This window comes from Bubalus bubalis, chromosome 5 (genome assembly GCF_019923935.1).
Source record: "Bubalus bubalis isolate 160015118507 breed Murrah chromosome 5, NDDB_SH_1, whole genome shotgun sequence".
NCBI lineage: Eukaryota > Metazoa > Chordata > Mammalia > Artiodactyla > Bovidae > Bubalus > Bubalus bubalis.
Window position 1 is genome coordinate 53,225,656 of NC_059161.1, and position 23,952 is coordinate 53,249,607.

The 23,952-nt window shown below is 37.5% G+C and overlaps 1 protein-coding gene across 1 annotated transcript in view; it reads right to left on the bottom strand.

Moving 5' to 3' along the window:
• Positions 1–23,952, bottom strand: part of DNAH14 (dynein axonemal heavy chain 14) — a 403,042-nt gene that overhangs the window by 365,683 nt on the left and 13,407 nt on the right. The window contains exons 2-4 of the mRNA XM_044943112.2: positions 21,171–21,280; positions 14,343–14,504; positions 7,073–7,200 (exon numbers count right to left, since the gene is read on the bottom strand). Of these exons, the coding sequence (XP_044799047.2) occupies positions 7,073–7,200; positions 14,343–14,504; positions 21,171–21,247 (367 nt within the window). The 5' untranslated portion in view covers positions 21,248–21,280. The remainder of the gene's footprint in view (positions 1–7,072; positions 7,201–14,342; positions 14,505–21,170; positions 21,281–23,952) is intronic.

A 23,952-nucleotide genomic window follows, 5' to 3' on the forward strand; every position in this document is an offset into this window, starting at 1 on the left:
GCCGGGGTCCAGCCCCAGCTGATCCAGGGTATTCAAAGGAGAGACGGCATAGACGAGGGTCAGGAAACAACTGCTTAATTAAACGTTAATTAAGGATATAAAGAGTAATAGAATGAGGATAGCTCAGTGAGGAAATTCAGTGGAGAAAAGCGGCTGAAATAAGGATAGCTCAGTAGGAAAATTCAGTGAAGAAAAGAGGCTGAATAAAATTCCAAAGCAGGGAATTAACGTCACCTACGAAGGCCGCAAGCGTCCTCCCGTTCTCCTGAAGGAGAGGAGACACTAAGGCCTCTTAGAAGCCCAGGCAAAATTAGTAGGCTTGACGAGCTTCCCCGCCTCAGAGGAAAAATTCAGCCAGAAGGTGAAAGAAAGAACGACATGGGGAGACCAAATTTCGGTGAACAAAAAAAGGGGCGTACTTTATTTTCCAAAGTAGTTTTATACCTTAAGTTGTGCATAGAGGATAATGGGGGAAGGGGTGGAGTCATGCAAGGACAGCAGTTCCTGGTTCTAATTGAAGCCAGGCTTTCAAACTTATCATATGCAAAGGTTCAGGTGATTTACATCATCTTCTGGCCCGGAGGCCTGTTAACATTTTAAGAAACTTATCTTTCTCTAAAGGTGATTATTCCAAAGTCAGGCACCAGCCTCCAAAAAAGCATTGGACAAAGCTGCATTTTACATTTCTATACACCCATTATATCAATCAATACACTGCCAAGGACACAGTAGGTAAGGAGCATGGAGACTTAGCAGCAAACAATGGCTCAACAAGTGAAAAACCCTTCACCAATACAATTTCTAATCAATCTTTTAACTACTCAAAAGAATCTGTGTTTAGACAGTTTAGAACATCTCCTGCCTCTCACAGTTGGGAGGCTCTGAACAATCACATGTGACCGGAAAAACCTATTCAGGCAGGCTAGAGGATTTCCAAAGGAGTTTGTAGGTTAAACACTGTCACACCCAGGAATTATTAACTGGAGCTGTAAGCTAACTCTTTTTTTCAGAGAGAGGTAGTGGGGGACAGCCCCCATAAAGTCAGAGGTGTAGGTGAAAGCACAAAGCAGAAAGTAGGCAGACTCTGGTCTGGGGGGTAGATGCTCGAGAATTTCCAGGGGGACTCCTGAGGCTCGATCCCGCCTTTGCGTATGCCGAGCCTCCTTCCTCATGACCTTTGTCATGGGCGGAGTTCCTCACGCTGGCTCCCGGCAGTGATAGAATTCCAGTTGAGCTATTCCAGATCCTGAAAGATGATGCTGTGGAAAGTGCTGCACTCAATATGCAATATGCACTCAATATGCAATATGCCGGCTCCCGGCATTACCTGCCTCCTGAGAAATCTGTATGCAGGTCAAGAAGCAACAGTTAGAACTGGACATGGAACAACAGACTGGTTCCACATAGGAAAAGAAGTATATCAAGGCTGTATATTATAGTCACCCTGCTTATTTAACTTATATGCAGAGTACATCATGAGAAACGCTGGGCTGGAAGAAGCACAAGCTGGAATCAAGATTGCCAGGAGAAATATCAATAACCTCAGATATGCAGATGACACCACCCTGATGGCAGAAAGCAAAGAAGAACTAAAGAGCCTCTTGATGAAAATGAGAGAGGAGAGTGAAGAAGTTGGCTTAAAACTCAACATTCAGAAAATTAAGATCATGGCATCCGGTCCCATCACTTCATGGCAAATAGATGGGGAAACAATGGAAACAGTGAGAGACTTTATTTTCTTGGGCTCCAAAATCACTGCAGATGGTGACTGCAACCATGATATTAAAAGATGCTTACTCCTTGGAGAAAAGCTATGACCAACCTAGACAGCATATTAAAAAGCAGAGACATTTCTTTATCAACAAGTTTCATCTAGTCAAAGCTATGGTTTTTCCAGTAGTCATGTATGGATGTGAGAGCTCGACTATAAAGAAAGCCAAGCACTGAAGAATTCATGCTTTTGAACTATGCTTTGGAGAAGACTCTTGAGAGTCCCTTGGGCTTCAAGAAGACCCAACCAATCCATCCTAAAGGAACTCAGTCCTGAATATTCATTGGAAAGACTGATGTTGAAGCTGAAACTCCAATACTTTGGCCATCTGATGTGAAGAACCAACTCATTGGAAAAGACCCTTATGCTGGGAAAGATTGAAGGCAGGAGGAGAAGGGGACGACAGAGGATGAGATGGCTGGATGGCATCACTGACATGATGGAGATGAGTTTGAGTAGGCTCCGGGAGTTGGTGATGGACAGGGAAGCCTGGTGTGCTACAGTCCAAAGAGTCAGACACGACTGAGTGACTGAACTGACTGACTGAAGTCACAGAGCTGAAAAATACAATAATTGAACTGAAAAATACACTAAAGGGGTTCAACAACAGTCTAGATGAAGAAGTAAGGGTCAGTGACCTCAAAGAAAAGACAATGGAACCCATCAAAACAAAGCAGAAAAAAAACAGGTTTCCTTGAAAGAGAAGAGAGAAAAGCCCAGAAAAATAATTTGAAGAAATAATGGCTGAAAACTTCCCTAACTCAGGACAGGAAACATATATTCAGATTCAGGAAAACCAGAGGATTCCAAGTAAGATTAACCCAGAGTACCACACCAAGACACACTATAATTAAAATGTCAAATGTTTAAGACAAGGAAAGAATCTTAAAAGAATCAAGAGAAAACAATTTGTTATGCACAAAGGACTACAACCAGATTTTTCAGCAGAAACTCTGCAGACCAGAAGAGAATGGGACAGAATATTCAAAATGCTGAAAGAAAAAATTTCCACCCAAGAATATTCAACAAAGTTATTCAGAACTGAAGAAAACAAAAGAGTTCTCCAAAAAAGGAAGAGCAAGAAAAAAGTTCATCATCACTAAACTGGCCTTAAAGGAAATGTTAAAGGGACTTAGCTGAAAAGAAAGGGTACTAAAAAAGAATAAATCTCACCAAAAGGTGAGATTTAAAGTAAATGAGGTGGATTAATCAATTATAAAGGTAGTATGAAGGTTAAGCCTTCCCAGGTGGCACTATTGATAAAAAACCTGCCTACCAATGCAAGAGACATAGGAGACACAGATTCAATCCCTGGATAAGGAAGACACCCTAGAGGAGGGCATGGCAACCTACTCCAGTATTTTTGCCTGGAAAATCCCATGACCATAGGAGTCTGGCAAGCTACAGGCAATCAGGTCACAAAGAGTCAGACCTGGAACAACTGAAGTGACTTAGCACGCAGGCACACACACAACAATTAATGATTACTTTTTAAATGTAAATGGACTAAATTTACCAATTAGAAGATGTAGAGGGTGTGAATGGATAAAAAAAAAGAAGACATCTGCTTGCTGCCTACAGGAGATTTACGTCAGAAAACAGGATATACACAGACTGAAAGTGAAGGATGAAAAAAGGTATTCCATGTAAATGGAAAAGAGGGCTGCAGTAGTTATACTCGTATTAGACAAAAGAGACTTTAGAACAAAGACCATAATACAAGACAAAGGCCATTATATAATGATAAAAGGGTCAACCCAACAAGAAGATGCAACATTTACAAATGTATATGCATCCCACAGAGGAACACAACAAAGGTATATAAAGCAAATATTAACAGGAAGAGCCTGGTGGGCTACAGTCATGGGGTCACAAAGACTTGGACATGACTGAGCAACTAACACTTTTACTTCACTTCACATACAGAAAATTAATATGGAAACAGTGAATTTAAATAACACATTAGATCAGAAGACCTTAATATACAAAAAGCATTCTATCCCAAAGGAGAATATACATTGTTCTCCAGAGCACATGGAGAGAGTAACAGAGTAGCACTGTGCCTATTATAATTTGCTTTAAAAATTATAAAATCTTAACATGTATTATATCCAGATAGTGAGTACAAGAATAGCTATTATCTTCTCTACTTTTTCTGTGTGAAACTTTTCAAAAATATTTTTAAAAATTCTAAGTACCTAAGTCTTTAGCAGTCTGTTTTCATGGATTTATAGAAACTAAGTGAGGAGAGCAAATTAAATACATATCATCATTAAAGGATTAGATTGTTTTTATTTATCTGGCAGTCATTAAGCCTAAATTATTACTTTATTACACTGATACCAAGTTCAAAACACTAAAGAACAATGTAACAATATATTCAATACTAAGAATTCATAATGCATAGCAACAGTGATTGTATTTCAGTGAGATCCACTACTAGCTGTCTAAATGCATTACAATTTACATTTAAACTGTGGTTTAAATTTAAACCACAATTTTAGTGGTTTAAAGCCACCCACATTTCTGTGGGTCAGGAGTCTGGATATGGCTTAACTCAGTCCTCTTTTAGTTTGCAATCAAGGTATTTGCTGGGGCTGGATTCTCATTTGAAGGTTCAGATGGGAAAGGATCAGCTTCCAGCTTTTAGTACAGAATTCATTTCCTTATAGCTGTAGAAGTCATAGCAGCTTACATCTTCAAAACCAGAAGAGGAGAGAGACTCATGAAGTCTGCTAGCAAGAGGGTTATATAATGTAATATAATCACAGGAGGAACAGCCCATTGCCTTTTTCATATTCTACTGATTAGAAGCAGTCACAGGTCCTGCCCACACTCAAGGGGAAAGGATTAGACAAGGGCATGAATACCACCACATCCATGCAGGTTTTGTCCAGTCTCAGGCATTTATAATTTTGAGGATTTTCTTTTTAAAAAATGAAGCCTATGTAAGTGAGAGAGAGACTCTGAAGTCTAAACTTCAATAGTTTTATGATAAATCTTCCTTGGACCATAGTATTTCAGTGACAAACAGAAGAGTATACTTTGCCCTATAAAACTTAAATTAATACAAATAAAAATTTTAGGGATAGAGAAGCATAAACTGGAAAATGTTAGTGGAAGAAAATCTGTTTAAATGAATTTTTCACTTGGGAATTTCAACTAAGTTGGACAAAGGCATATAATTATTAAATATGATGATACCATCAAGTTTTAATAAAAGAATAAAACAAAATCACACTAAATTCCAGTTGAGCTATTTCAAATCCTGAAAGATGATGCTGTGAAAGTGCTGCACTCAATATGCCAGCAAATTTGGAAAACTCAGCAGTGGCCACAGGACTGGAAAAGGTCAGTTTTCATTCCAGTCCCAAAGAAAGGCAATGCCAAAGAATGCTCAAACTACCACACAACTGCACTCATCTCACATGCTAGTAAAGTAACGCTCAAAATTCTGCAAGCCAGGCTTCAGCAGTACGGGAACCATAAACTTCCAGATGTTCAAGCTGGTTTTAGAAAAGGCAGAGGAACCAGAGATCAAATTGCCAATATCCGCTGGATCATGGAAAAAGCAAGAGAGTTTCAGAAAAACATCTATTTCTGCTTTATTGACTATGCCAAAGCCTTTGACTGTGTGGATCACAATAAACTGTGGAAAATTCTGAAAGAGATGGGAATACCAGAACACATGAACTGCCTCTTGAGAAACCTATATGCAGGTCAGGAAGCAACAGTTAGAACTGGACATGGAACAACAGGCTGGTTCCAAATAGGAAAAGGAGTACGTCAAGGCTGTATATTGTCACCCTGCTTATTTAACTTATATGCAGAGTACATCATGAGAAACGTTGGGCTGAATGAAGCACAAGCTGGAATCAAGATTCCCAGGAGAAATATCAATAACCTCAGATATGCAGATGACACCACCCTTATGGCAGAAAGTGAAGACGAACTAAAAAGCCCCTTGGTGAAAGTGAAAGAGGAGAGTGAAAAAGTTGGCTTAAAGCTCAACATTCAGAAAATGAAGATCATGGCATCCGGTCCCATCACTTCATGGCAAATAGATTGGAAACAGTGGAAACAGTGTCAGACTTTATTTTTCTGGGCTCCAAAATCATTGCAGATGGTGATTGCAGCCATGAAGTTAAAAGACGCTTACTCCTTGGAAGGAAAGTTATGACCAACCTGGATAGCATGTTAAAAAGCAGAGACATTACTTTGCCGACAAAAGTTCGTCTAGTCAAGGCTATGGTTTTTCCAGTGGTCACGTATGGATGTGAGAGTTGGACTGTGAAGAAAGCTGAGCACCGAAGAATTGATGCTTTTGAACTGTGGTGTTGGAGAAGACTCTTGAGAGTACCTTGGACTGCAAGGAGATCCAACCAGTCCATGCTAAAGGATATCCTAGGTGTTCTTTGGAAGGAATGATGCTGAAGCTGAAACTCCAGTACTTTGGCCACCTCATGTGAAGAGTTGACTCATTGGAAAAGACTCTGATGCTGGGAGGCATTGGAGGCAGAAGGAGAAGGGGACGACAGAGGATGAGATGGCTGGGTGGCATCACTGACTCGATGGACGTGAGTCTGAGTGAACTGTGGGAGTTGGTTATGGACAGGGAGGCCTGGCATGCTGCAATTCATCGGGTTGCAAAGAGTCAGACACAACTGAGCGACTGAACTGAACTGAACTGATAGTTATACATCAAAATCTTCAGAGACTATTTTTAATTAAAAACGTAGTCATTGAACAGTCTGTCAATTTTTTAATCTAGTGATATTTTAGGTTTTCAAACAATTCTCAAACATTTTAGGAATTCTTTTAAAAGAATTTTAAAATTTATATTCAAAATTTAAAAATTCTTTAAGCAACCAAATACATAAAATTCAGTAAAACTGTTTCTTCTAAAATGTGTGTTATACTTCTCTGGTGGTCCAGTGGTTAAGAAATCAGCCTGCCAATGCAGGAGACACAGGTTTGATTGCTGGTCTGGAAAGATTCCACATGCTGCAGAGCAACTAAACCCACGCTCCATAATTACTGAAGCCCGTGATCCCTAGAGCCCACGCTCCACAGCAAGAAAAGCCGCTGCAATGAGAAGCCCACACTCCACAACAAAGAGGAGCTCCTGCTCGCCACAACTAGAGAAAGCCTGCGAGCAGCAAGGAAGACCCAGTGCAGCCAAATATAAGTAAAATATTAAAAACTAAATAAATAAAATGTGTCCAACATAAGCACACAAAACCACAGAGTAATTTTTTAAAGTATAGTATCTTCTAAACAAGCTGGGTCAGTATCTCATACCTGTTCTATCATATGATGCAAGTCTTTTTCTCCTAACTTTCGGACAAGCATGAGTTTGATCCTTTTCCTTTGATTTCTCTTTCTTCTTACCAGGCAGTGGTTCTGAAGTAAGTACATCTTGTTGAATTCTAATTGCTTGAAGGTAATCTGAAAATAAAACCATTATTAATTGAATAATCTGCATGAGCTATAAATAATACCACACAATTCTATATACCAATCAATATAGCTAATTATTACATCATAGTATTCGACAGCACATAGTGAGTCAAATTGCAACTTTACCACTACCAGTTCTGTGATTTACCTTCTAATCATCAGTCTGCTTTACTTTACTCACCTTTGAATTGAAGATTGTTACTGTGAGAACCTCAGAGGTTTGTTACAAGGGTCAAATTATTATATTTAATATGCTCAAAGTACATAGTAAGTGGTTACTAAGGTAAATGTTAAAGATCTTATTATTACAACAAACCTTTTAAATGTGAATCCTCCTGTGAAATACATACAAAATCCTTTTATTAACTGTAATTTAACAACTGAGCCTAAAAAATGTATAGATACAAATGCTGAAAAGTAACATAGGGCCTGGTGGCTCAGATGGTAAAAGAATCTACCTGCAGTACAGGAGACCTGGGTTCAATCCCTGGGTAGGGAAGATCCCCTGGAGAAGGGAATGGCAACCTACTCTAGTTTTGTTATTCTCCAACACTGAATTAACATGCAACCTCCTCAAGTAGTGGCTGTTTATACACCATTACCTCATATACCTCAAGATTAGCAAGTGGCTTGTTTTCCTCCTTGCTCCTCATTCACCACTGCCAAATCATTACAACTTGCCCTTTAAAAAAAAAAATCCTACTCCTCTGAAGCTCATGCCTTTTTGTTATATCATATTCTTCCATTTTTCATTGACATTCACCAATTGTCTGGTCACCCAATTAATCTGGAACCCTGGCTCCAGGGAGGGCTTACTTACTCCATATTAAATCTGTCATCATTCTAGAAGATTTTTCTAGAGTTTTATAGGGAAGAACTCTAGAAAAACTCAAGATTCTAGAGGTGTGCTCAGTTGTGTCCTGCTCTTTGTGACACCATGGACTGTAGCTCACCAGGCTCCTCTGTCCATGGGACTTTTCAGGCACGAATACTGGAGTGGGTTGCCATTTCCTCCTCCAGGGGATCTTCCCTGACCAATGGATCGAACTCGTGTCTCTTACATCTTCTGCACTAGAGACGGAGTCTTTACCACTGCACCACATGGGAAGCCCCTTAGAAAATTTACTGTTCGTGAATTAAGACCTGTCTGATATCATGCTCCTATCTCCCCATTTCTAGACAACCTCTCATATCTTAGTTGAAGTTTGTCCACTTCAACTTACCACTATCAAGATTATATCCTAAAGCTTGCCATCACTGGCCTTTATCCTTCCAGCTTGCTTATTACTCCCAACATCACCATTCTTTGACCTCCTCAGTACCTCTAGTTCACTGTTACATTACTTTTTTACAATCCATCAACCTTCTATTTTTTTTTTTTTTCACTTTTCTCCTTATCCAGCCAAGGCTATCTTTCAACAAAAGTCGTGTCAATATCCTAAACTTTCCCTTTCTTTTGGTCTCTCGTATATGGCAAAACACCAGAGCTGGATGAACGCAACTCTATGTGCCCTCTGTGCGTACATCTGCACAGTTATTTTTCTGGTTAACTTACTCTTTGGGCTTTTCAACAGCTATTTCAGACTTTCTCCATGTTCCCTGGAGAGCTCCAATCTCCCAATTTCAACTAAACTCATGACAACACTTCCAAGGAACATAAAGGCGTCAGATGGGAATTCCTTCAAATAGTCATTGCCAAATAAGCCAAGCAACATACGTCTATTACTAATGCTTTCCTTCTGCCCTCCTTACTAATAGAGGAGATGTCTGTTTCTTCTCCTCCCAAAACCAATAATTTCCACCTTTTGTTAGACATATCCCCTCATGCCTACACTATTAACCATTCTTTTTTTTCTTTTTCATATCCAAGCAGCTTCTCAATCTGTTAATTGCCTTTCTTCACAGTCAAAATAATGGAAAGAGTTGCATATAGTCTCTATTCTATTTCTTCATCTACTATGCACTTCTTAATCCATTCCAGTCTGGCTTTGGAACTCCACTAAAACAATATTCAAGTGAACATATTCTTCAGGTCAATAAAGTCAATGGACATGGTCTTCCCTGATTTTACTAGACTTACCAGTGTTATTTGATACTTTAGACCACCTCTTCCTCTTTTTATAGAGGTATAATTGACAAATAACATTAGTTTCAGGTGTATAACATAGTGTCTCAGTATTTGTATACATTGCAAAATAATCACCATAGTAATTCTAGTTACCATCCATCACCACACAGTTACAATTTTTTTTCTTTACATGAGAAGTTTTAAAATTTACTCTTATTAACAATGGTTACTATTGTTAATAAGAGTAATGTTGTAAATGACAGATCTTCCATTTATGATGGCAAAATGTCCAGGTAAACCCACAGAAAGTTTAAAGTATCGTTAAGTTGAAAATGCATTTAACACACCTAAGCTACCAAACATCATAGCTTATCTTAGCCTACCTTGGAGTGCTAAGAACATTTACATTAGCCAACAGTTGGGCAAAATCATCTAACAAAAAGCTTATTTTAAAATAAATGTGAATAATTTATGTAATTTATTGAATACTGTATTGAGAGTGAAAAACAGAATGGCTATATGGGTACAGTATGGTTATAAATGTGTTGGTTGCTTACCCTCATGGCTGTGTGGTTGACTGGGAGCTGTGTCTCGCTGCTGCTGCCCAGCATTATAAAATATTGTACCACATTTTGCTAGCCCAGGAAAAGATCAAAATCCAAAGACTGGATATGCACCAATTTTCCATTATAAAATCAGAAAATTTTAAGTAGAACCATCCTTAAGTTGGGGGCTGTCTGTACATGCCTATGCATTATTTATTTTATGACTGAAAGTCTGTTCCCTTTGAACACTTTCACCCATTTTGCCCATCCCCCATCCTCTGCCTCTGGCAACCATCAATCTGTTCTCTCTATCCATGAGTTTGGGGTTTTTTCCCCCCGTATATAAGTGAGCCCACACAGTTTTTGTCTTTCTGTGTGACTTATCTCACTTAACATAATGCTGTAAAGTCCATCTATGTTGCCCTAAACGACAAGATTTCCTTTTTTATGGCTAATATCCCAGTATTTGTGTCACATTTTCTTGATCAATTCATCCATCAATAGACACTTAGGTTGTTTTCATGTCTATACTACAGAAAATAATGTTGCAATGAACATGAAAGTGAAAGTGAAGTCGCTCAGTCGTGTCTGACTCTTAGTGACCCCAATGGACTGCAGCCTACTAGGCTCCTCCATCCATGGGATTTTCCAGGCAAGAGTACTGGAGTGGGGTGCCATCGCCTTCTCCAGGATGAACATGTTCATTGCTTCTCCAGCAATGAACATGGGGGATGCATATATCAAGTTAGAGTTTTCATATCCTTCAGATAAAAATCAAAAAGTATAATTGCTGGATCATATGGTAATTCTATTCTTAGTTTGAGGAAAACTGTTTTCCTCAAGTTTTCCAAAGTGGTTATACTAATTTACATTCCCACAAACAGTACACAAGGGTTCCCTTTTCTCCACATCCTTGCAAACACTCTTATTTCTTGTCTTTTTTATAACAGCCATTCTGACAGGTGTGACGATTATCTCTTTGTGATTTTGATTTGCATTTCTCTGATTAGTGATGCTGAGCCCCTTTTCATGTATCTGTTGGCCATCTGTATTTCTTCTTTGAAAAAATGTCTATTCACATCTTCTGCCCATAGTTTAATCAGGTTGCTTGTTTTTTTTTGCTATTGAGTTGCATGAGCTCTTTATATATTTTGGATATTAACCTCTTATCAGATATATGATTTGCAAGTTATCAGATATATGATTATTTGCTACCATTTGGTAGAATGTCCTTTCATTTTCTTGATAGTTTCCTTTGGTGTGCAGAAACTGGTTTTATGTAGTCCCACTTGTTTATTTTTACTTTTGTTGTCTCTGCTTTTGGTGTCAAATTCATGAAAACTGTCACCAAGACCAATGTCAAAGAGTTTTACACCGGTCTCCTTCTAGGCGTTTTATTGCTTTCAGATATTATGTTCTGCAACAACAACAACATTATTTTCAAGTCTTTAGACCATTTTCTGTTAATTTTTGTGTATTGAATAACAGATGTCTAGTTTTACTCTTTGAAAATTGGCTATCCAGTTTCCCCAACACTATTTATTAAAGAGACTGTCCTTTCCACATTGAATATTCTTGGCTATTTTGTCAAATTATTGGCCATTTATGCATTATCTTATTTCTGCTTCATTCTTCACTCTCAAGATTGCTTTAGCTATTTGAGGTCTACTATGTGGCTCCATACAAATTTTAGGATTGTTTTTTCTATTTCTGTGAAAAATGTCATTGGAATTTTGATAGGGTTTGCATTAAATCTGTAAATTGCTTCAGGTAGTATGGACATTTTAACAATATTAATTCTTCTAATCCACAACCTGAGATTATCTTTCCATTAATTTGTATCTTCTCCAGTTTCTATAATCAGTGTCCTACAGTTTTCAGTGTACAGGTATTTCATCTTCTTGGGTAAATTTATTCCTTGTGTTGGTTAGTTGCTAAGTCATGTCTGACTCTGCGACCCCATGGACTGCAGCACATCAGGTTTTTCTGTCTTTCACTATCTTCTGGAGTTTTCGCAGACTCATGTCCATTGAGGCAGTGATGCCATCCAACCATCTCATCCTCTGTCATCTCTTTCTCCTCCTGCCTTCAATCTTTCCCAGTATCAGGGTCTTTTCCAATGACCTAGCTCTTCGCAGCAGGTGGAAAAAGTACTGGAGCTTCAGCCTCAGCATCAGTCCTTCCAATGAATATTCAGGGTAGATTTCCTTTAGACTGACTGGTTTGATCTCCTTGCAGTCCAAGGGACCCTAAAGAGCCTTTTCCAGTACCACATTTCGAAAGCATCAATTCTTCGGCACTCAGCCTTCTTTATGGTCCAGCTCTCACATCAGTACACACCAGTGGGAAAACCATAGCTTTGACGAGACGGACATTTTTGTTTAACACAGGTAAGCCTTAAGCTTGTAGTATATTTATGTGCTGACAGAAAAAAGCCAATAGAAAGGAAGATGAGAGAAAAGATAATAGATGGACCCCAAGTTCCTGAGGACATGGCAGAAAAGAAGCTCCAAACAGAGGTGGTAGGAATAACCTTAAAGGAGAGAAGGCACAATTATTCCTTGAGACAAATACTGCAGGTGAGACTGGGGAGCTGCGAGTCAGACAAGTTTCCATTTGGTTACCTCTATCTTCAATTTTTATTTTTTATAAAGTAGAGGCATAATCAAGTAATTCAGACTCATGGTTAAACTGCAACAGCTTAAACAGATGTTGTATGTAATAGAAAGGAGAGCTAAAAAGAGACATAAAATAACAAAAGGCAGAACTGAGTGCCCCACTGATACTGGGGACCATGAAATTGGAAAAAGAACCAATCAATGTGAGTATGTAAGTGCTTTGCAAAATAGGCTTACCAAGTTGGTAACCAAGGAAAATTGACATTTACATTGTGGAGTTTGCTTTTGTTGTTCAATCACCCAGCTGTGTCCTACTCTTTGCAACCCCATGGACTGCAGCATGCCAGGCCTCCCTGCCCCTCACCATCGCCCAAAGTTTGCCCATGTTCATGTCCACTGCATCAGTGATGCCATCCAGCCATATCATCCTCTGATGCCCTCTTCTCCTTCTGCCCTCAATCCTTCCCAGCATCAGGGACTTTTCCAATGAGTGGGCTATTCACATCAGATGACCAAAATACTGGAGCTTCAGCTTCAGCATCAGTCCTTCCAACAAGTATTCAGGGTTGATTTCGCTTAAGATTGACTGGTTTGATCTCCATGCTGTCCAAGGGGCTTTTGGGAATCTTCTCCAGCTGCACAGTTCAAAGGCATCAATCTTTGGTGTTCTGCCTTCTTTACAGTCCAACTTTCACAACCCTACGTGACCACTGAGAGGACCGTAGTCTTGACTATACGGACCTTTGTTGGTAGAATACTATCTCTGCTTTTCAACACACTGTATAGGTTTGTCATAGCTTTCCTGACAAGAAGCAACTGTCTTCTGATTTCATGGCTGCGGTCACCATCCCCAGTGATTTTAGAGCCCAAGAAGAGCAAATGTGTCACTACTTCCACATTTTCCCCTTCTATTTGCCATGAAGTAATGGGGCTGGTTGCCATGATCTTAGTTTTTTTTAATATTTCGTTTATGCCAACTTTTTTGCTCTCTTCCTTCACCCTCATTAAGAGGCTCTTGAGGTTCCTCTTTGCTTTCAGCCATTAGAGTGGTATCATCCGCATATCTGAGGTTGTTACTGTTTCTCCCGCCTATTCCAGTTTGTAACTCATCCAGCCCAGCATTCCTCATGATGTGCTCAGCTTATAGGTTAAACAAACAGGGTGACAGCAGACAGCCCTGTCGTACTCCTTTTTCAAACTTGAACCAATCAGTTGTTCTGTACAGGGTTCTAACTGTTGCTTCTAACTGTTGATTAGAGTTTACATTTTGCCAATTCAGGTACAGAGGAAAGAAATGGGAAAATGGAGTTGAAGTTACTGGTCACAGAGTGACTGATCCAGGAAGAAGTGAAGAATGGAGACCAAAGCTGGACAGAAAAGAAAGCTGTGGTTTAAAAAAAAAAAACATAAATTTTGGAAATGGTAGAATTTGGGATTGGAAGAAGGAAGGTAAACAAACAAACAAACAAAAAAATGGAGGTATGTGGAGGGAACAATCAAGACACTGGTTGACAAGAGAAACAAAGAGGGGTCACAACAAAGCTAGAAGGCACTAGGGATTTAAGGAAATGCTGACCCCCTCCTTTTAGGGTTATCTCACACACATACAAAATAAGATGATATGCATGACAAAGCAATGTAAATTGCTATAAAAATGCCAGATATTCTTGGTGGTAACAGTGGTATTATTGTTGCTATTTTTATTACTATGTTTAGTGTTCCCTTTAAAAGGTAAGCTCTGTATTTCTTTTAATTTCTATGATTAATGAAATTAGTAAAGTACCAAACCTTGTACCATTTCAATATATTTTATATATATTTATATAATTTAATACTATGAAAACTTCTTTCTATCTCCACAAAAGCAAATAAAAGTCAACATGCCTGGAGTGTAATCTTGATAAATTTCTTCTGCTTTCTCTGACTTCAAGGGTACAGAGATTGTTCCAAACGTTTTATGTTTCAGTGTCTCCTTTCCTGCTGGTCGATTTCCTGATGGTAGAACATCTTGATAATAGTTTTCTTCTTCATGTTTTAAAACTCTAACATGACAAAGAAAATAAGATACTAAAGTTAATATTCTCTATAACTTAAATTTTAAATCTTTCTTCTGTACTTTATAGTGCAATAAAATATCTATCCTGTCGAACAATTTTTGATAGGCACTTTGGAAAGCAGATCTGAAACATGGAGAGTCTGGTTAAATACTAAATAGGTCTAACTGATATTACTAAAATTTTAAAGCTGAAAGGGACTAAAGAATCCTCATCTAATTTTATTTTAAATGATAAAGAAATGTTACTCATTTCCTGTGCCTCTGATATGACACATGTAAATATTTATCTGAAATTTTATACTTTATTATTAAAGATAAATACAATGATGGATGACAATAATCAAAAAGCAACAAGAAAAAAGAAATGTTACCCAATGAAGTTGGTGGCAGGGTGAGGTCAGAATAGTTTTCTGAAATTCAATCCTTACATAATTACCCTCCTTTATAAAAAAAAAAAAAACTACAGCAACCATCACCAACAACCCATATCAGGATTAAAGCCAAAATCTTTTCACATTGCTTTAGCTGTTTACTTTGTAAATGTTGGGAAAATGTATTCATAAGAACAGAATCCAAAATGACTGCCTACAATACCTACAGCTACATACCATATTTTTGCAAAGCAGAGAAAATTCAAACATATACTTCTCAGTAGAAAAGATACCCTTGTTAGGTATATTAAACAAAAATACTTGATCACTTGAATAATAAGGTAATACTTCTCTTCAAAGACAAATAAAGCATTTCTTTAAACCTGTTTATGGATGGATAACTTTATTAGGTATTCCTAACTTTTTTCTTTGAGGACTTTGTGAGTGCCATTCAGTTTGGACAACAAGGAGATCCAACCAGTCCATCCTAAAGGAAATCAGTCCTGAATATTCATTGAAAGGACTGACGTTGAAACTGAAACTCCAATACTTTGTTCACCTGATACGAAAAACTGACTCACAGGAAAAGACCCTGATGCTGGGAAAGATTGAGGGCAGGAGGAGAAGGGGATGACAGAGGATGAGATGGTTGGATGGCATCACTGACTCAATGGACATGAGTTTGAGTGAACTCCAGGAGTTGGTGATGGACAGGGAGGCCTGGCATGCTGTAGTCCATGGGGTCACAAAGAGTCAGACACGACTGAGCGACTGAACTGAACTGAACTGATTCGGTTTATAAACACCTTGAACAGTTGCCTTGTCATTATAATGACTATCCCCATAACTTTTCCATATCCTTAGTTTTTTTTTTTTCCTTCCTGAATTGTTTACCCTTTTCTTAGCAATACCGAGGAGTTATTTTCACATTTTGGGTGGTAATCTTTGGTCATTTTATATGTATTAAAAGTATCTTCCACTTTGGACTTATCTTTGAACTCTTGACAAACAGAAGTTCTTAACTTTAAAATAATCTAATTTATCTGTGTATGATTTGTCTTAATTAAGAAATCTTTCCTTACTCCACAGTGATAACAAAATTCTCATAAATTTTCCTAACAGCCTTACGGTTTTGCCTTTCACAAGTCTTATAACTGATTTGTGGGATGAGGACAAATGCAATTTCTGTACCCTCCTGATAAGCATATGTGATCGAACCCAGGTCTCCTGCGTTGCAGGCAGATGCTTCACCATCTGAGTCACCAGGGAAGCCCGTGTGACCATTACAACAGCATTACTGATCTGTACCAGCAAGTCTGCCATCAATCAAAATGTGTGTACAATTATTCATTCCTGGTTCTTTATTTTTATTTGTTTATCCTCATTTCTATATCACACTACTTTATTTACTATAGTTTTGATAGCTTTAAATAGTCTTTTTCCCAAATTTTCCCAAATTGTCTTTTTCCAAAGAAAGTGCTTACATATTCTTGGCCCTTTGATTTTCTATATACATTCTGTTTCACTCTCAATTAAATTTTGTAATTTTACTCATAAAGGTCAAATATATTTTTTATTAGAGTATTTACAACGTTTTTTTATTAGAGTTTTACAACGTTGTGTTAGTTTCTGCTGTGTAACAAAGTAAATGAGCTACATCCTGCTAACGCAAGAGACTTAAGAAATGCGGGTGAGATCCCTGGGAAGATTCCCCTGGAGGAGGGCATGGCAACCCACTCTAGTATTCATACCTAGAGAATACCATGGACAGAGGAGCCTTGTAGGCTACAGTCCTAGGGGTCACACAGAGTCAGACACGACTGAAGTGACTTAGAACACACACACATCCCTCCCTCTTGAGTCTCCTTCCCACCCCGCAATCCTACCCCTCTAGGTCGTCACAGAGCCCCAAGCTGAGCTTTCTATGCTATACAGTAGCTTCCCACTAGCTATCTGTTTTACATGTGTAGTGCATACATGCCAATACTACTCTCCCAATTTGTCCCTTCCTCCCATGTCCACAGATCCATTCTCTACATCTGTGTCTCTACTCTTGCCCTGCAGACAGGTACATCTGTACCATTTTTGTAGATTCCATATGTATGTGTTAATATATATTTGTTTTTCTCCTTCCGACTTATTTCACTTCATATGAAAGACTCTAGGTCCATCCACATCAACAAATGACCCATTTCATTTCTTTTTATGACTGATATCCCACTATATATATGTACCAAATCTTCTTTATCCATTCATCTGTTGATGGGCATTTAGATTGCTTTTATGTCCTGGCTATCACTGACTCGATGGATGTGAGTCTGAGTGAACTCCAGGAGTTAGTGATGGACAGGGAGGCCTGGCATGCTGCGATTCATGGGTCACAAAGAGTCGGACACGACTGAGCGACTGAACTGAACTGAACTGATTGTAAATAATGCTGCAATGAACACTGAGGTACATGTGTCTTTTTGAATTATGGTTTCCTCAGGGTAAATCTCCAGTAGTGGGATTGTTGGGTCATGTGGTAGTTCTATTTCTAGTTTTTTAAGGAGCCTCCATACTGTTCTCCATAGTGGCTATATCAATTTACATTCCCAGCAACAGAGCAAGAGGGTTCCCTTTTCTCCACACCCTCTCCAGCATTTATTGTTTGTAGATTTTTTAATGATGGCCATTCTGACTGGTGTGAGGTGATACGTCATTGTAGGTTTGATCTGCATGTCTCTAATACTTAGTGATGCTGAGTATCTTCTCACGCAAACACATTATTTTTAAAAGAATTTTTTAGGTACCTTACTTTTCATTATTATTATGAATGACAGTTATGGTTTAATTACATTTTCGATCTATTGCTGGGCCATAGAAAAGCAATACACTTATAAACACTGATTTTAATCTAGCAGCCTTGCTAATAAATTCACTTATTTATTATAAAATTTTGTAAATTATTTTGTACTTTATTTGTAGACAATCTACGAATAATTGCAGTTTCTGATCTTTCAAACCTTACAGCTTTCTTTCTTTGTCTTTTTTCTTTTCCTTCCTTAGGACCTATAATAGAATGTTGAATAGAAATGGCAACAAAGCAAGCATTCCTGTCACTCCTCTGAATTTAAAACGAATGCTTTTAACACTTGATCACTCAAAATGTTATTGCTCTTGGTTTTTGGTAAATGCCCTTAATCAAGTGGTTTCCTAAGAGTTTTTATCATTAACAGATATTAAATTTCATCAAATCTTTCTCTTTCATCTTTTAATTGGTATTGACAGATTTTCTAACATTGAAACTTGCATTTCGGAAATAAACTACACAATTTGATCTTGATGTATCATCCATTAATATACACTGCTTTAATTGGTAGGTTAATATTTAGGATTTTTTTGCTTCTGGGGTCATGCATGAAACTTTTTGTAGGATTATACAAACTGCCCTCAAAAACTGAGTTAGAGACTACTTTCTCTTTTTCTGTTCTGTAGAATAAGTTATATACAATAGGATTCACTCTTCTAGAAACTCAAAAACTGTCAGTTTCTCTGGATCTGATGTGTGTGGTCTGTGGTGGTAGGAGAAAGAGGAATGGGAGTGGTGGTGATTCACTACCACTAATTCAAAAATTTAAGTGGTAAAAAGAAAGCTCATCTTTCTATTATTTATTGAGACTATTTTATATATTTACATTTTTCTTAAAATGTTTATATTTTGTGTAAGCTTTCAACTTATTGCCACAAAACAGTTAATTTACTCTTATCCTTTTAGTTCAGATCTGTACTTAGCTCCCTTTTCTGATCTAGTATTAGTTACAAAGCCACTGTATGACACTACTCCATGGTGCGTCACGCACCCTACTCTCCCTAGATCTGGGTTTCAGGAGGCAGCACATCTGTGTTTCAGGAGAGAACACAACGTGAATGGTGCTTCCTGAGGTTGTACAGGGTCACAACCCTGTCTTTTTGTGACTTCCCTTTCTTTCTCCTGGTTGATCTTATCAAATGATTGTCAATTTTATTGACAACTGGTGCTTTTGCTGGTTTTTCTTTGATTATCTTTGATATCTATTATGTTAATTTCTGATAATCTTTATCTTCTTCCTTCTGCCTTAGGATTTATTCTGTTCTACATTCTTACCCTTAACTACTTAAAGTAGATTGTTAACTCATTAATTTTTTAGCCCTTTTTGTCTATTAATACAGTTTTATGACTATAAGTTTCTCCCTAAACACACAATTTTTATATGTGTGACATAGTTACTAATGCAGTAGTTTAAGCTCCCTTCCATTCTTCTTTTCTTCCTTCTATTACTATATTCAGTTCTTTTTTATTTTATTTTATTTAACTTTACAATATTGTATTGGTTTTGCCATATATCAAAATGAATCTGCCACAGGTATACATGTGTTCCCCATCTTGAACCCTCATCCTTTTTTCCTAATTTCCTTTAGAGGTCCTTCTTTCACCAGCTAGTTATTTAGAAAAGTATTTGTTTTTTCAGATATTATGTTTCATTTCCAAATGGTTTCTAGTTAAACTCTTATAACTGAGTTCTAATGTAATTAAAGAGTATGTAATGTATATTGATAATTTTTTTAAACAAGGTTTATGGTCTTAAATGGCACAACATTACAACTGTTCCATATACCCTGAAAGAGAAGGTATAACTTTTATTTTTTTAATTTTTTATCTGTTGTTATCTTTTTGCAGTTTAGGATGCTTCCACACCGTGCATTTTTTTAAATTCAATTTGACATTTAAAAAGAAAAAGTTTAGTCCATTTGCATTTACTGTGATTACAGATATTTGGGGGATTTATTTCTACCATCTTATTTTGTTGTCTATGGACCCTTTTCTTGTTGTTTCTCTATATTTTATCTCTATTTTTTCTTTTTTTTTTTAGGAAAATTTCTTCAACTTTACCTTTCAACTGTTCTCTTAAGCTTCACTTCTGCTATTACACAATTAAAATTTCAAAACTATTTGTTATGCAAATGCTCCATTTTTTAAATTCTCTAAATGTGAACTGTTTCTTCTGTTACCGTCCAATCATTTAATGATAGTTTTGTGGTGGTGGTTGTTGAAGTTTTCTTCTCCCTGTATTATGTATTTCCTCCAAGCTTATTTGATTTGTTTCAGTTTCTATCATGCTATAAATAATCCTCAAATGATCACAGTTTGCTGGTTGTATATGAGTCACCACTAAAATAACAATGAAACAACTCTTCATGCACTGGTGTTTTTCAACTGGTAGATTTGACTTTCGGGCAATCTGGGAATTTTGTTAGGTATTTCCTACTGACATTATCTACACATCTTTCCTTTTGGCTGGTCAGTTTCCCAGAGAGTAATCTCTAGCTTTTAGCTGTGAGCTTTCTCAAAGTCAAACAAAAGAAGAAAACTAAAGATCTCTTTGATTTGAATACATTAATCTACTCTCAGCTGTTCTCAGATTTCTTCTGAGAATAAAGAAAGAAATAATCTTTTGGCTGTGAGAGGTGAAGAAGGAGATATTTCTTATACAAACTTTCAACTTAATGATTGCAGTCTCAGCTGCTCTGTACTTTCAGAGGTACATAATATCCTTAATTCCTGAGTTTGTGGGACTGGAGGGAATAGTGATGGAAGGGAGGAGATAGGGGAGGATGAATTAGCCTGTTTCTGGGCTACACCAACTGACACCTGAGGTTTATAATTTCCACTCTGCTAAATTAATAACTTATCCATGTATTTTCAAGCTTTCAAAATTTCACTGGTACTCCCACTTGCTTGTATCTCATCTCGAATTCCCTTATTCCTTACTATCATTTTAACAGGATTTTAGGAAGGAGAGCCATAAAAGCAAGGGTTCCAACCCATCATGTTTAAATAAAACTCAGAAATATTTTCAAGATTTCTTTTCCATTATTTTTTTCTGAATGTATGCTGATACACTCTTTTCTTCATCTGCTCTCTGCTGCCCTCTTCTGCTCTGAGCTGTCGTTTTCTATCCACAGTCCATATCTAGAACCAAACCACCTACTGCCTTCCTGGGATTTCGCAGTTGTTGGATTAGTTTCTCATACCCATCAACCTCTTTCACACTTTTTGGCATATCCAAAGTTGGTCTGGGAGAAGGAATCAGTGTTAATTTGCCTATCTTGTCAGAAAGGACTTCCTAAGAAACCAAGGTTTTCTACACGCCACAACCCTCATTCAGTTCTCATGTGATATGTTATATTTTCCATTGTCAGAATGGCTTATCACTAGCTAGGTATGTTTGAGATTTTAATTTCATTATATCTTATTTTACCTTGGTTTTGAGTTTCCTTTATCCTTGTTCCTGTCTTTACTTACTGGTGTCAAATCATTGGGTCTGAATGTCTCCATATATTTTTCTGAACAAAACTATGAAGTGATGAGCTGAAAAAATACATACATATTATTTTTAAAATATAAAAAATTACTTCACAGCTATTACTACTGATACTATAAACTATATATATATATGTGTGTGTATATATATAGTTCCCAACTTTCCACTAGGCTTATTAATTTAATACTCTCATTACCTTCAAGTGTTTCTTGTGTATAATATAATTTTCAGAGCCTTCACTATGCTAGCTATCTTTCTCAGGGCAGTCCATATGTCTAACTTCCTCTCTATGACAATTTTTTCCTTCTTACATTGATGTGTTTATATACATACAATTCTAATTGACCTTAAACTCTATACTAAATATAATAAGTTTTAAGATCATCTCCCCAAGAATAAATCATCAGAAAGAACTCAGGGAAGTCAACAGAACTGGAAGCCTAAGACACTGAACTCATTTCACCATTCACTAAGTACTAAGGCCACATTCATGTACTACCAGAATTCCTCAGATAGAACAGAATAGAACAAAAGGAAATGGGTTTTGAAATATGCAAGACAGAGAGTCTCTTCTGATTACTGAGGGAAATTTAACAAGATACAGAAAGTCTCAAAATAAAGTAAATTTTGCATGGAAGTAAATTCTAACTAAATAATTTAAGCCAAGAATAATTTTCTTAGCTGTTAGCTGTGAGTTTTTTCAGTCATTTAAATACATTAAGAAATGTATGGAGGTTTCCAGGTTCGATGCATGAGACAGAGTGCTCAGGGCCGGTGCACTGGGATGACCCTGAGGGATGGGATAGGAGCGAGATGGGAGGGTGATTCAGGATGGGGAACACATGTATACCCATGGCTAATTCATGTCAATGTATGGCAAAAAGCACTACAATATTGTTAAGTAATTAGTCTCCAATTAAAATAAATAAATTAATTAAAAAACTAAAAAGAGAGTTACCATATGACCCAGCCACTCCACTCCTGGGCATGTATCTGGAGGAAAACATGGTTCAAAAGGATATATGCACCCCAATGTTCACTGAAGCACTATTAACAATAGCCAAGATATGGAAACAACTTAAATGTCCATCAATAGATGAATGGACAAAGATGTGGCACATGTGTAAAATGGGATGCTGCTGCTGCTGCTAAGTCACTTCAGTCGTGTCCAACTCTGTGCAACCCCATAGATGGCAGCCCACCAGGCTCCCCTGTCCCTGGGATTCTCCAGGCAAGAACACTGGAATGGGTTGCCATTTCCTTCTCCAATGCATGAAAGTGAAAAGTGAAAGTGAAGTTGCTCAGTTGTGTCAGACTCTTGGTGACCCCATGGACTGCAGCCTACCAGACCCATCCATCCATGGGATTTTCCAGGCAAGAGTACTGGAGTGGGGTGCCATTGCCTGCTACTCAGCCATAATAAAGAATGAACTAATTCCATGTACAGCAATATCAAGGGACTGGAAATTATCATACTAAGTACAACAAGTCAGAAAGAGAAAGACAAATACAACTATCATTGCATGTGAAAACTAAAATATGGCACAAATGAAGTTATTTGCAAAACAGAAACAAACTCACAGACATGGAGAAGACTTGTAGTTACCAAGGGGGAGGAGAGTGGGGGAGGGGTGGACTGGAAGTTTGAGATGCAAACTATTATATATAGAATAAAAAACATCCTACTGTACAGCACAGGGGGCTATATTCAATATTCTGGTATAAACTATAATGCAAAGAATATAAAAAGGAATGTACAGATTTGTATAACTGAGTCACTTTGCTGTATAGCGGAAATTAACAAAACACTGTAAATCAACTATACTTCAATAAAAGTAAAATTAAAAAAAAATATGGTACTGACACAAAAACAGTAACTAATACAGTAACTAATATTAATTTCCAGTCCATCCATATTGCAGATCAATCAAACAGGATAGAGAGCCCAGATATGAACTCACACACCTATAGTCAATCTATGACAAAGGCTTCCCTAGTAGCTCAGCTGGTAAAGAATCTTCCTGCAATGCAGGAGACCCTGGTTCGATTCCTGAGTCAGGCAAATCCCCTGGAGAACAGATAGGTTACCCACTCCAGTATTCTTGGGCTTCCCTGGTGGCTCAGCTGGTAAAGAATCTGCCTGCAATGCAGGAGACCTGGGTTCAATCCATGGGTTGGGAAGATCCTCAGGAGAAGGGAAAGGCTATCCTATCCACTCCAGTATTCTGGCCTGGAGAATTCCATGGAGTGTATAGTACATGGGGTTGCAAAGAGTCAACAAATCTATGACAAAGGAGGCAAGAACATACAAGACAGTCTCTTCAATAAGTGGTACTGCAAAAACTAGACAGCCACATGTAAAAGAATGAAATCAGAACATTCTTTAACACCATATACAAAAAAAACTCAAAATGGATTAAAGATCAAAATGTTAAGACCAGATACTATAAAACTTCTAGAGGAAAACACAGGCAGAACACTCTTTGACATAAAATACAGCAATATGTTTTTGGATCCTTGTCCTAAAGCAAATGAAATAAATGCAAAAGTAAACAAATGGGACCTAATTAAAACTTAAAAAGCTTTTGTGTAGTAAAGGAAATCACTGACAAAATGAAAGGACAGCCTACTGAATGGGAGAAAATATTTGCCAATGATATGACCGATAATGGGTTAATATCCAAAATACATAAACAGCTAATTCAACTCAATATATATA